This window comes from Daucus carota, chromosome 3 (assembly GCF_001625215.2).
Source record: "Daucus carota subsp. sativus chromosome 3, DH1 v3.0, whole genome shotgun sequence".
NCBI lineage: Eukaryota > Viridiplantae > Streptophyta > Magnoliopsida > Apiales > Apiaceae > Daucus > Daucus carota.
The window spans coordinates 8,468,663-8,481,726 of NC_030383.2; the positions used below are offsets into that span (position 1 = coordinate 8,468,663).

At 37.5% G+C, this 13,064-nt stretch overlaps 2 protein-coding genes across 3 annotated transcripts; both read right to left on the reverse strand.

Moving 5' to 3' along the window:
* Positions 1-473: 473 nt before the first annotated feature.
* On the reverse strand, positions 474-2,139 carry LOC108213426 (transcription factor RAX3). Its single transcript, XM_017385216.2, has 3 exons — positions 1,839-2,139; positions 1,514-1,643; positions 474-1,420 (listed from the first exon to the last, which is right to left on the reverse strand). The coding sequence occupies exons 1-3, from the start codon at positions 1,972-1,974 to the stop codon at positions 628-630; spliced, it is 1,059 nt and encodes a 352-aa protein (XP_017240705.1). The 5' UTR covers positions 1,975-2,139; the 3' UTR covers positions 474-627.
* A 2,596-nt stretch (positions 2,140-4,735) lies between these two features.
* Positions 4,736-7,607, reverse strand: LOC108211857 (uncharacterized). Of its 2 annotated transcripts, none has more exons than XM_017383566.2 (6): positions 7,359-7,604; positions 6,485-6,553; positions 6,089-6,164; positions 5,954-6,018; positions 5,215-5,330; positions 4,736-5,061 (listed from the first exon to the last, which is right to left on the reverse strand). In XM_017383566.2, the coding sequence occupies exons 1-5, from the start codon at positions 7,503-7,505 to the stop codon at positions 5,250-5,252; spliced, it is 438 nt and encodes a 145-aa protein (XP_017239055.1). In that variant the 5' UTR covers positions 7,506-7,604; the 3' UTR covers positions 4,736-5,061; positions 5,215-5,249. The 2 variants fall into 2 exon arrangements, with proteins under 2 accessions (XP_017239055.1, XP_063944771.1); XM_064088701.1 differs by having other exon boundaries at positions 4,889-5,061; positions 5,220-5,330; positions 7,359-7,607.
* Between the last annotated feature and the right edge of the window lie 5,457 nt (positions 7,608-13,064).

Below are 13,064 nucleotides of genomic sequence, written 5' to 3' on the forward strand. Positions count from 1 at the left end.
TCATAGGATTAGCAATGGAATCTCGTACTTGCTCTATCATAAACTTGAGGTCTCGCTGCTGATGAAGTCAAGAAAGTATAAATTTCTCGATTACAGTAAACAAACTATAAAAAAGAACCTCTTACCACTATTTTAAATACGAAATTCCCTGGTTACTAAACAGCAGAGAGTTTAAGCCAAAATGTCTAAGGAATCTCTTCTGCCTTCCGCCCTTCTGTTGAGGGTTTCAAGATACATTCGACATATATATTATCATGTATTAATTAACATATCTCAGTTATATACTGATCTAAGTAAGGATACATTAGCAGGAGAGTTTGTTGGTGAACAAAGCATTGCACATTTCTAGCACACAAGTCATGAGTCCAAGTCTCATATTTTACAAAAACCACAAATATAATCAAGAACAACCCTAATCCTGCATCAACAATATTTAAGATGCTATATATGGTCTGACTAAAAAAAACTAAACATACAAACACAATAATACTAATATCAGAACAATCATAATTAAGACATAAGAGAAACTTTTCAGAAACTAAGTTTATTGATTTAGCTAGGGTTTTGCCATCAGTCTGCAACAACCCTTGATAAAAATTTACACCTCAATGTACAATACCGTTATTGTCATTGCGCGTCGGATCCCATGTACCTCAGCCCCTCAAAACCAACTTTTTGCATTGTGCTTGTAGGCTGATGAAGAGCCGTTTCACAGCTGGAATGATCTACTGGAGGAAGGTATGATAGAGAGCTCATCTCACCCCAATCCATGCTTAATTCCCCATTAGTACTAAATCTTGTGTCCCCATATAAAAATTCCAATCCGTCGTGTCTTGGAGGAATAGTGTACAACATTTCTTCAATAAATTCACCGGGAAATGTACTGCCTTCAGCTTGATCACTAATATTGCAGTGGTTATTATTTGGCAATTGAGAAATATTGTTACTGTTTAAGGCTTCCAAATGAGAGCTCTTGATGGTGAGGGGTGGCTGAACAGATGAAATAGTACCACTTGTCTGAAACTGAGGGTCGACAATTAAATCCGGATTAAGAGTACTGTGATCAGGATTATGATCAGAGAATCTCCCACCAAGATTTATGAGCAATTTTCTGAAAGAAGTGTGGTCGTTGAAGCGTGGCTCTTGGTTTGAGTATGGAATTGGAGGCAGCACAGCTAGGTCTGGCCAGTAAGGGCTTTGGTTGAGGTTGTGGCAATCAGGAAGCATCTCGGAAGCTCCTTGATTTTCCATCACTTTCTTCTTCATCATCATCTCCTGCTGCTTCTGAATGGCATGATCTCGACGTGCTTGGACTTCCTTTCTCTGCTTACCTAGCAGCTTCTTTTTCAGCCTCGTGTTCCAGTAGTTCTTTATATCATTATCAGTTCTTCCGGGTAACTGTGCTGCAATGATTGACCACCTATTTGTGCAAACAGAAATAATTAATAAGAAATCCGACAATTATTAATTTCTTGTACTTACCATAAATTGGAGGCATTAGTATACTAATTACCTGCTCCCAATACTTATGTAGAGGCTGCAAATTACGTTATCTTCTTCTTCCGAGAATTCTCCATGTTTGATATTTGGACGAAGATAATTTAGCCATCTAAGGCGACAGCTCTTGCCACATCTCTTCAGCCCTAATTCGACAAAAATTATATATATATATATATATATATATATATATATATATATATGCACTCTTATAAGAAATCATCTAAGCTTTGTTGTTACAATTAATATTGTTAATGTAGAGGAAACTGTGTAGGGACTAAGATTAAAAGATGAAATTGAAATATTAAAATTTAAAAAATTAAATCTGATCTGATCTTTACCAATTTTTTGAGGCAAAGCTATCCAGTTACCACCGGTGCCATTTTCCTCGATATAAGACTTCAGTGTGGCATCTTCTTCCGGAGACCATGGCCCTTTCTTGACGTTGGCTTTGTCACAGCAAGGAGCTCTTCCCATCTTCTTGATCAGATAAGAAGGAAGGAGCGTGTGTTTTGAGAGAGAGAGAGAAAGAGAGAGAGGTGATAAAGAAAATGAGGCAGAGGGTATTATTATTATCTATTAATATGACTAGTAGAAAACAATGGACATGTTCTCTGGAGCAGCCATGGAATTTGTTCAAGGGGTATGGTATAAGGAGTGAATATAATATATTTTGTGACAGAATAGAAGACTAGGGGTTTTCTTCTTGTCTTTTCTCACTCTACAGAATCAATAATACACATGTATATTTTTTTAATATCAAATTAAATTCCAGTATAATTAATATATATGTATCAGCAACTATCCGAGAATAGAGGTTGACGCATGTTGTAATTTGCAAGCATAATGTCTTTAGCTAGCTTGACAATATAAGTTAAAAATAATAATATAAATTCTAGAAGATAATTTGGTATCATTTTCATCACAGTTCATACCCAGCTGATTAACAATACGATGAGACGGATTGCTTTTAATTATTCACTCAGATATGCAGAATTGATAGTCTCCTCTTCATTGGTAGTACTATTAGGTTAGGTATTATTAGATAAAGAATAGGTGTGAAGGTCACGCAGTAATTAATTATCTACTGAATGTTCTGTTCCACTTAAATCCAAAACATTCAAATCGACTAAATTTGATAAATTATTCTTTTTGTTAGTTTATGTTTTCATAAATTTATTACAAATAATTCACTCTTTACGATTAAAAATGAGGTTAAAAAAGGGGTCACTAACTTGATCGACAAAATTCCTTAATTCTTAAGTTATTTAAACTTGATTATTTTTTCTGTATAACTATAATATTTACACATAAAGTTGTCAACCACATTGATTGTAGAATTCGATATCAATTAATTAAAAATTTCTTCACAAATGAAATATTATTACTAACCAACGGTGTATCATAAATGGTGAATTATGAACTATCATGCTGATCGATGTCTTTTCTCTTCTCCCGAGTATCTGAATTTATATATGTGTGTGCGCGCGTCATACAGTAGAATTTAATGATAGAATTTGACAATAAAACTCGTGTGTAGTCTAGATAAAAAATTAAATTAAAGAATACATTTTTTAGTTAGTAACCTATTATTTAAATAGAATCAAATTATATAGAGTATACCCATTTTTCAGAATATTGAAATCGAAAATCTCATTCAACCACTCTAATTTTATACAATGACTTATAATCTTTTTATTTTAATCTGTTAAGAAAGCCAACAAACTTACGATATATATTAAAAGTACTCAAATTTTTTATACAGTCAGAGAGTAGTATATATACACAAACGACAACGATTATCATATGAGCGTGATTATAAAATTCTATTTAATTTGTTGATTATCATGTCTCTTAGTGTTCATCATTTTATTTTTTTATACCGTTTTGTTCTTTTAATTGATCATATCACTCATCTCTTTCGAATAAGTGAAATCCCAATCAAGTTGATAATTTAATCTCAAAACAGTTCTGTATGGACAAGGATAAATATAATTCAAGTATAAATAAGTTCATATAATTAATTTGTTCAGACTTTGCCATGGCTGATTTTTTATTATGTATGACTTGATTTTGCCCGATACATTCATAAATCCGTTTTCTTTCATAAATTTGCGTTCTCAATAGTGTTGTAATGTTAAATGAAGTTTTGTAATTCATCATTATGTATAAATCGTTAATTTTATTGTATATTTTTCATAGAATACATATAAAATGTGATTCTATTACATAATACTATGATACACACATACACACTTATAGTTACAGTGATGTACTTGGATATGCTATGGTAGGAGTAATTTCAATGATGTACTTGGATATGCTATGATGCGGTGTAGGGTGTGCATTCGGTTTTGTTAACCGAAACCGTACCTAATAACTGAAATTAATTCGGTTCGATTAACCAAACTAAATATTTCGGTTCGGTTTTCAATAACCAAATATCTAAAATTCGGTTTTTAAACCTCGGTTAACCAAATACCGAACGGTTAGCCGATATATTTTTTAAAATACTAATAATTTAGTTAAATACAAAGTTATTATTTTGTTTATTACTTCACTGGCTTTACTTTACTACTTCAGTCTTCATTTATTTTGATTCTCTGATCGAGCGACGCTATAACTTAAACCAGTAAATTCCTAATTGACGAATCAGCAGCAATCAAAACCCAACCGAGAAATTGAAGCCTTAATTTTGTTTGTTCCTTTACTAATCGAAAAAGAGCTCGAGGTAATTTTTCATTCTTATATATATTTTTAATTTGTAGGCAGTGGGTATGGTACTATATTCTCGGTTTGTGTAATTTGTTATGCTTAGTTTCTGACTTTAAAATTTGTGTAGTTTGTTTTGCTTAGTTTCTGACTTTGTAAATGGTGTTTTCATATTTCCTGTTACTTGCTCTGCTCAATTTTTGATTGTGCATAATTGCAACTGCTATTTTATTATTTTGGTGTTAAACTGGAACACAACACTGAATTTTCTATTTTCAATTTTTTTAAAATCAATACAGTTAATAAATTTTGTTTCTCAGTTTCGGTTAACCATATGTACACCCCTAGGTGCGGAGTGCTGCATATCTAGTACATATGTGAACATGATTTTCTTTTTCCGGTAAAACCTATCCGTTAAAAGAATTTAATCCAAAACGATCAAGATTGGTTTGATCCAATCGGACAGGAACGAATGGAGTATCTGTTTTGTCAAGTTCGCTATATCTACTAAAATTCCTGAAGAATATAATAAGCAAACAGATAGTGTAAACAAGTAGAAAACTTGCAAGGCTCACCGAGATCATATTTTAAGCCCCAGTAAAAAAATCCCCCACAAAAGTAAACATGATAGACTGTTTACCATAATCTACATTTTAAATTCAAGATTTAACATAGTATATGACAAACTAATGCAACCATTTGAAATGATCATCATACATAGCAAAATCCCCCAAGGCAGGAGTCAGGGAAGCAGTCACAAGCGAACAATGAACTACAATGGCTGCTGACATCCACCACTTGCATATTAAATTTAAGAATTTATCATTTGTCCAAATTACCAGGCCAAAGTAGCTGAAATAAATATGAAATAAAGGTTATCTTAGGTAATAAATAAGACCTTTATTTGGAGGGGACATATATAAATTGATTAAAAAAAAACCTTTATGGCATATATTAATGAAGTGGTAAATAGGATATAAAGATAACATATGAACTAAAACTCACCTAACCATGCATAATCTTGGCCTTTAAGAACTTTGCTATGAAGACAATCCCTTAGATTTAGGCTTTGCATAACCTAGTTCAATCAACTTCTGCACCAGCCTCTTCTCCGCATTTACCTAGAATCAAATATACAAATTAATGGTTCGTTGGAGTGAAATGGAAGGTGATTGCGAAAAATATGGGAGGTAAAAGAGAACATGAATAAAAATTAGAAGAACAAAATATTCTGTCATTTTCTTCTGATATGAGTGGGAGACTGGGAGAAAACACGAGCATTCATTTGCAAATCGGAAGGATGGAAGTCAGTTCCAACTGGTGGAATAAAATGAGTGAAGGAAAAATAATGTGCAAAAATGCAAACAGAACAATTTAAATGCCATGCAATTTCAATCTTGTCTTTTTGTACTGAACCAAACACAATAAAAATGTTTTCTGGCTATATCATGCACAGACTTGAACAGCTAGAGGACTATTAGATGCTTGGGCTAAAATAAGAGAAGGATTAGAAAGGTCTAATAGAGTTTCTCAAGCTCCAAATGTGGAAGCCCCATGACAATTCATGCACAGTCTCGAAAATTATATTTTTATTAATATCTTAATAACTTTAGAATACATAGTTAATTAAGATGTCAAGTAGTGACCCATCAATTGTAAAGTGTCAAAGTAGACATCAAAGATAATAGATTTTAGATAAATTTAATAGATATATACATGGTGTTTAAGAGGTAAAGGGCAAAACCTCAAGCATGGGGTTCTCTTTTGGTATGTTACATGCCAATATAACGTTAAGACCGGTCTTTAAAACTGCAAACAAGATAGCAACTCAGTTATAGAGCCCTTCAAAGAATATAAACACATTAAACATAGAAAATACCTATTCGCCGTGCAATACCAGATCCTGTATTATCAGAAGCACCTGCAAGAAGGGAAGCAACACTGACTGTATTGTTCTGCACAAAGAAATAAAAAAATTTGAATTCATCTTAAGCAGTCATTTGTCTGTGCATATGTATGCTTCTATGGATGTATCAGTATCAAATAGCTTCACATCTATGCACTAAAGTAATAAGCGTGATCATAAAAGCCTAAAAGTACAAGCATTATAAGTTGGCACATATACAGGTATGTTTCATCGAATTTCACATATTTTACATCCACTTAATTAACTAAGAATTGCTAAAATTTATCCACGATCTTTCAGAAACTTTTTTTAAGACAACAATCAATAAAATTTAACAAACAAATATACCATATACTACAGTAAACTTACAGGACGTGTAGGAGCAGCAGCATACAAGTGACCAAACTTCGCTGAGTTGCAACCAATCCACGCATATATCTGACATGTGAGAGACTTAAAGTTTGAGCAGGAAAGACTCGGGAGAATCATTTCACAATTGATAAAAAGAGCAAGAATAATAACACTACACAGTATTAAAAAAAAGGTTAATATATCTTCAATTCTTCTGTTAGCTAAAAAAGTCCACCTACAGAATACAACAAAAATTCAAGATTTTGCCAAGTGTTGCGTTCCATTCCTTTCTTCTAGCCCGAATATTTTTTGGCCTGATACAACTTAAAATATCTCATAACAATAATATTCTATAATAAGTAACGGTAGTTTAAATCCATTAGACCAATTCCTTTTCAATAACCTTCCTTCTTTATCATACAAATCTCCGAGTTCCAAACAAGCGTAACACATACAACCAAAACAGCCATGGCCATGGGATTAGCCCCAAAACTATACTACAAAGTAAAAATGCAAGTGCTGAAAACTAATTGTCGCAGCTCCTTGAAAAATTTGTTAATCCATCATACTATGAACATAAGGTCAATTTAAGTCAAATCATTTCCGAACTTCACAGCATTATTTCTTAACAACTTTCATAATCCCCTGCTCGATACTCATTCTCAAAATACATCCTATAATTGTCAAATATTTCCCCGAATTTCCACTACATTGAATCATCTCCTACCTTACTTAACGAATTACTAACAAATATTTTAAATTCTCATTGGCATATCATAAACCCTAATAACATATCAAAACCGAAAAAATCGCAGAATCAACATTTTTAATTTAAATTGCTTCAGCTTCCAATTGATTTATACATACATATGTTTGAATACAACTAAGATACCTGATTAGGAAGACGAATGATCTGGAAGTGAAGAGTCAAATCATCGGAGACTTCAGAGAAGCACGTGACTTTCACGTGGTCTTCGATCATTATGTTGTGTATTCCGGTGGCCAAACCCTCGCCGGCTGTTTCTTTTCCGGTTGACATATCAAACCGCCTTTTAAACTGATATATCAGAATTAATATTTTATTTCTGGTTTTTTGTGTGTTAATTTACAAAAAAGTGATCAAGATAAAGCAGGCCAGCATGATAACACTGTTCAAGAATGTGTTCTATTTAATTTGTAGTCAAGGTAATATTATTCAGGTGACTTTATTTTAACGATTCATCCATTATATTTTAATTTAATTAAAAAAATTCAATTTATCAAACGATTGATTCTGATTTCTTATTTTTACAATCATGAACAGAGATGATAAAATATTACAATAGATTAGTTCTGATTTCTGATTTATGATTCCCGACTTGAAAAATACGAATTAAGATTGAAATTTTTTTATGTATTTCTGTACAGTATTTCTGAACAGGTTTGGGTTAGGTATTTTTTTATCGGACAGTGACCGTATTCTAGCTACTTGATGTGTACAAATTCTGTCAAAGAAATCTTATATTTCTATCAAAATAATACAGTGCAGCAACTAAACAGAAAATCTGTATTACATTTGCTTGAATACAACTGAAGCAGCAAGGCCACAACTTCTAATGTACATATATTTCCACAAGATGATGATAACACAAACTGATATGGGTCAGAAGTAATATTTAATTATTATTAGATATTAAAAGCCCAAGAACACTAAAGCCCAGTTAAATAGGGCCTGAGGCTCTTAAATATTAATTAATTTCGTAATTAATTAATAGAGGTCCAGTTACAAGTCCAAATTCTATAATACATCTGATTCTAGCAGATAAATATTCAGAAGTTCGGATAAACGTCAACAACAAGAGGATAAGAGTTCTATCTTATCTCTTGCTTCGAGGCATACTTCGATAAGAAGTCTAATACACGGAATCGTACTTCCGTCCCACTTCTGACTCCGAAGCGCCTATATAAAGGGCTCTACCCCTCATAACTAGAACTACGTTTTGGACTTGATTCTTCTTCACACAGAAGATACGTAGGCATCTCGCACCGAGACCAGTCCAAAGCACGAATCGCTCACCCCCGTTTTTAGTTCTATAACATTTGGCGCCGTCTGTGGGAAAACAACGACAACCATGACGAACCCAACCGGACCACGTTCAGAAATTCATGTTCCACGCGGTCGAACCACCACCGGAGTCTCGACTGAATCAACCCCTGTGACTACCTCACTCCCGCTCGGTACGACCATTGCTCAAACTACTACTCCCCTGACTTTTGGCTCGCTGCCCCCTCTGACTCGAGTAATTGCAACCGTCACCGACGCCGGCACGCATTACTCAACAGTCACGACAACCACTCGTGGAGGCACGGGTGATGACTATGTGCACGTAACTGATTACGACTCCTCGGAGTCGGAGCAAGAGCGTGATACCCCCCCTCGAAGGAGGAGAGAAACCGATCATACTCGGCACCGTCGGCGCCGCCATAGGCAAGAAGCTAATGAGCCCCGGGGGCCAATAACTTATGAGGAAAGGATCCGGGCCCATGAAGAGGAAATCGCACGGTTAAAGAGAGACCAGGCAAGGATGCAACCCCCAGAATCTAGGGAGGAAATCCCTCGTCAAACCGTGATGAATCAAATTCACTTGTTACCAGCAGGCGATCCTGATAACCCGGTTCCCCCTTTTACGCAAGAAATCATGGGTGCAAGGATTTCCCGAAAATTCAAGCTCCCCACCATTAAAGCTTATGATGGTACGGGTGATCCCGCTAATCATGTTCGGACCTTCATGAACGCTCTGCTACTCCAGCCCGTCACCGAAGCAATTAAGTGTCGCGCTTTCCCCCAAACCTTGAGTGGGATGGCCCAACATTGGTATAGTCGCCTACCCCCTAATTCTATCTCTTGTTTTGCTGACTTGAGCAGGGCTTTTATAGGGCAATTTGTTGGAAGCAAAACACATGCTAAGAGCTCTGCCTCCCTAATGAATTTGCATCAAGGTAAGAACGAATCGCTCCGAGAGTATATGAATCGTTTTACCAAAGAAGCCTTGAAGGTCCCAGACCTTGATCAGAAGGTAGCCATGATTGCCCTCCAACAAGGCACCACTGATGACAATTTTCGCCGATCCCTAGCCAAGAGGGCTCCGGACAATATGAACGATTTACAAGAGAGGGCCGGAAAGTATATAAAGGCGGAGGAAAGTTTGAGGAAATCCCAGAACAATCAGGGACCGAATACCAACTTCAAAAAGCGTGGGAATGATACGGAGTATAATGCTGAGAATAAGTACTCCCGGAAGGAAGATGAAGAAAAATCGCCTGCTAAAAAGAAGATGGGGCCGAGGTTTACTGAGTATGCCAGGCTTAACGCCCCGAGGAGTCAAATCCTGTTGGAAATTGAGAAGGACGAAAGTGTTAGATGGCCGAAGCCTATAAGGACCGATCCGGAGAAACGTAACAAAGATTTATATTGTCGATTCCACAAAGACACAGGACATAAGACCGATGATTGCCGGCAGTTGAAGGATGAGATTGAATTCTTGATCCGAAGAGGAAAGTTATCCAAATTTACCAAAGATGGAGACAAGAATAATCGAGACAATGATAATCGTGGAAGAGACAACGATGACAAGAGAGCTCAGCCTCGAGGGCCTGTTATTAATGTGATCTCCGGAGGGCCTACAGCCGCCGGTACTTCCAGTAACTCGAGGAAGGCTTATGCAAGGGAAGTAATGAGTATAGTTGGAGAACCCCCGAAGCGGGCAAAAATTGACTATGCAATGGCATTCGATAACGTCGACCTTGAGAAGGTAAAATTCCCCCATGATGACCCTTTAGTAATTACACCAGTGATTGGAAACTCGTCTGTAAAGAGAGTGCTCATTGATAATGGAGCCTCGGTGGATATTTTGTTCTATGATGCCTATGAAAAGATGGGATACTCCGATACTCAACTGACACCCTCGGATATGCCTATATATGGCTTCAACAATGTGGAAACCAAGATTGAAGGCATGATCCAACTACCTGGTAACTATGGGTACCGAGCCTAGGCAAGCCACATGTATGATAAATTTCTTGGTTGTCAAAGCCTCGTCTACCTATAACGCCATCCTTGGAAGGACTGGGATACACGCTTTTAAGGCAATCCCGTCCACTTACCACATGAAGATTAAATTCCCGACTAGGAACGGAATTGGAGAAGAATTAGGAGATCAGAAAATGGCCCGAAGCTGTTATATTGGGGCATTAAGGTCTGGAGGAGCCGGGGGGCAAGTATTACCTATAGAGGACCTTGATGTCCGAGAAGAAGAGGAAAGGAGAGGCAAGCCTGCCGAAGATTTGGTTCCAATCCAATTGTATACAGAAGAACCTGAAAAGGTCACTTATGTTGGAGCATTACTCCAGGAAGATTTGAAACAAGAGTTTGTGAGGTTCTTGAGGAACAACCGTGATGTTTTCGCTTGGACAGCGGCTGATATGCCAGGTATCGACCCCTCATTCATAACACATAAGTTGAATGTAAACCCCGTGAGGAAACCTATTAAACAGAAGAAAAGGAACTTCGCCCCTGAAAGGCAAGAAGCCATTAAACAGGAGGTCGATAAGTTGTTGGAAGCAGGTTTTATCGAAGAGATACAATTTCCAGAATGGTTGGCGAACCCTGTTATGGTCAAGAAGGCCAATGGAAAGTGGAGGATGTGTGTAGACTTCACTGATCTGAATGATGCTTGTCCCAAGGATTGTTTCCCTCTTCCAAGGATAGACACGTTAATAGATGCCACCGCTGGCCATGAGATGCTGAGCTTCATGGATGGCTTCAGCGGATATAATCAGATCCGGATGGACAAGGACGATGTACCCAAGGTATCGTTTATCACTGACTTTGGTGTATTTTGTTATTTGGTTATGGCCTTTGGACTTAAGAATGCAGGAGCAACGTACCAACGCCTTGCAAACAAGATGTTTAAACATCTGATTGGAAAGACTATGGAGGTATACGTAGACGATATGTTGGTGAAAAGCTTGAATAAAGCGGATCACCTTGAACACCTTAGAGAGGCCTTTGAAGTCCTGAGGACGCATAAGATGATGTTAAACCCAGCTAAGTGTGCCTTTGGGGTCGGTTCTGGGAAGTTCCTGGGTCTGATGGTCTCAAAGCGTGGTATTGAAGCCAACCCCGACAAGATAAAAGCTATCCTAGACATGGAACCCCCAAAGAGTGTAAGGGATGTTCAGAAACTGACAGGAAGAATTGCAGCCTTGGGAAGGTTTGTATCCAAGTCAGGAGACAAGTGCTTGCCTTTCTTCAAAGCATTAAAGAAGGTCAAGAACTTTGAATGGACGGATGAGAGCCAAGTGGCCTTCGAACATCTAAAGAAGTATATGGCAGAGCCACCACTCTTATCGAAACCCGTAGAGGGCGAAACCCTGTATGTATATTTAGCTGTCTCGGAACAAGCGCTAAGTGCCGTCTTGGTTCGGGAGGAATCCAAAGTCCAGAAACCAGTGTACTATGTGAGCAAGGTTCTGCATGGAGCGGAGCTCAATTACTCAGTGATCGAAAAGTTTGCTTTGGCCATGATTACGGCCTCGAGGAAGTTGAGACCTTACTTTCAGTCTCATAAGATAGAAGTCTTGACAGACCAACCTCTCCGAAATGTTATACATAGCCCTAAGGCTAGTGGAAGATTGATTAAGTGGGCCATTGAGCTTGGAGAATTTGATATCCGATACAAACCTCGAACGGCGATTAAAGCTCAGGCCTTAGCTGACTTCCTAGTTGAATGCACCATTAGCAACCAGGAAGTCGGGGGGCAAGGAGACAAGGTAGAAGAACCTACTAAGGAAGAAAAACCTAAAGAATATTGGCTACTATTTTTTGACGGGGCTTCAAAAACAAAAGGTAGTGGTGCAGGACTTGTACTCCAAAGCCCTGATGGCTTTACTGTGGAATATGCTATTAAGCTAGACTTTCCGACCACCAATAATGAAGCAGAGTATGAAGCATTGATAGCTGGACTTGGTCTAGCTAGAACCTTGAGGGTAAAGAATTTGAAGGTCTGTGGTGACTCAAAGCTTGTAGTCTTCCAAGTGAATGGTGAGTTTGAAGCCCGTGAGGAGGCTATGCTAAAATATCTAAGGATTGTAAAGACCCAGATGGCACTATTCGAAGAATGCTTGGTAGAATATGTGCCAAGGGAGGAGAACACCAAGGCTGATGCCTTATCACAATTTGCATCCTCCGATGATGAGGTATGCTCAGGAAGTGTTTATTATCAGGTTTTAAGAACCCCTAGCATTGAAGCAAAGTTAGTTGCTCCCATTGACACAGGGTCCACTTGGATGGATGAGATTAAGTTATATTTACGAAGTGGTCATCTGCCGCCTAATGCTGATGAAGCACGAAAGTTACAGGTAAGGGCCCTTAAGTATGTACTCATTGAGGGGGTCTTATATAGAAAATCGTTTGTGATCCCTTATTTAAGGTGTTTGAGGCCGGATGAGGCTCGAGAAGCCCTTAGAGAAGTTCATGAAGGGGTATGTGGCCAACACCTTGGTGGAAGAGCATTGGCTCATAAAGTGACTCGCCTTGGATTCTATTGGCCAGATATGC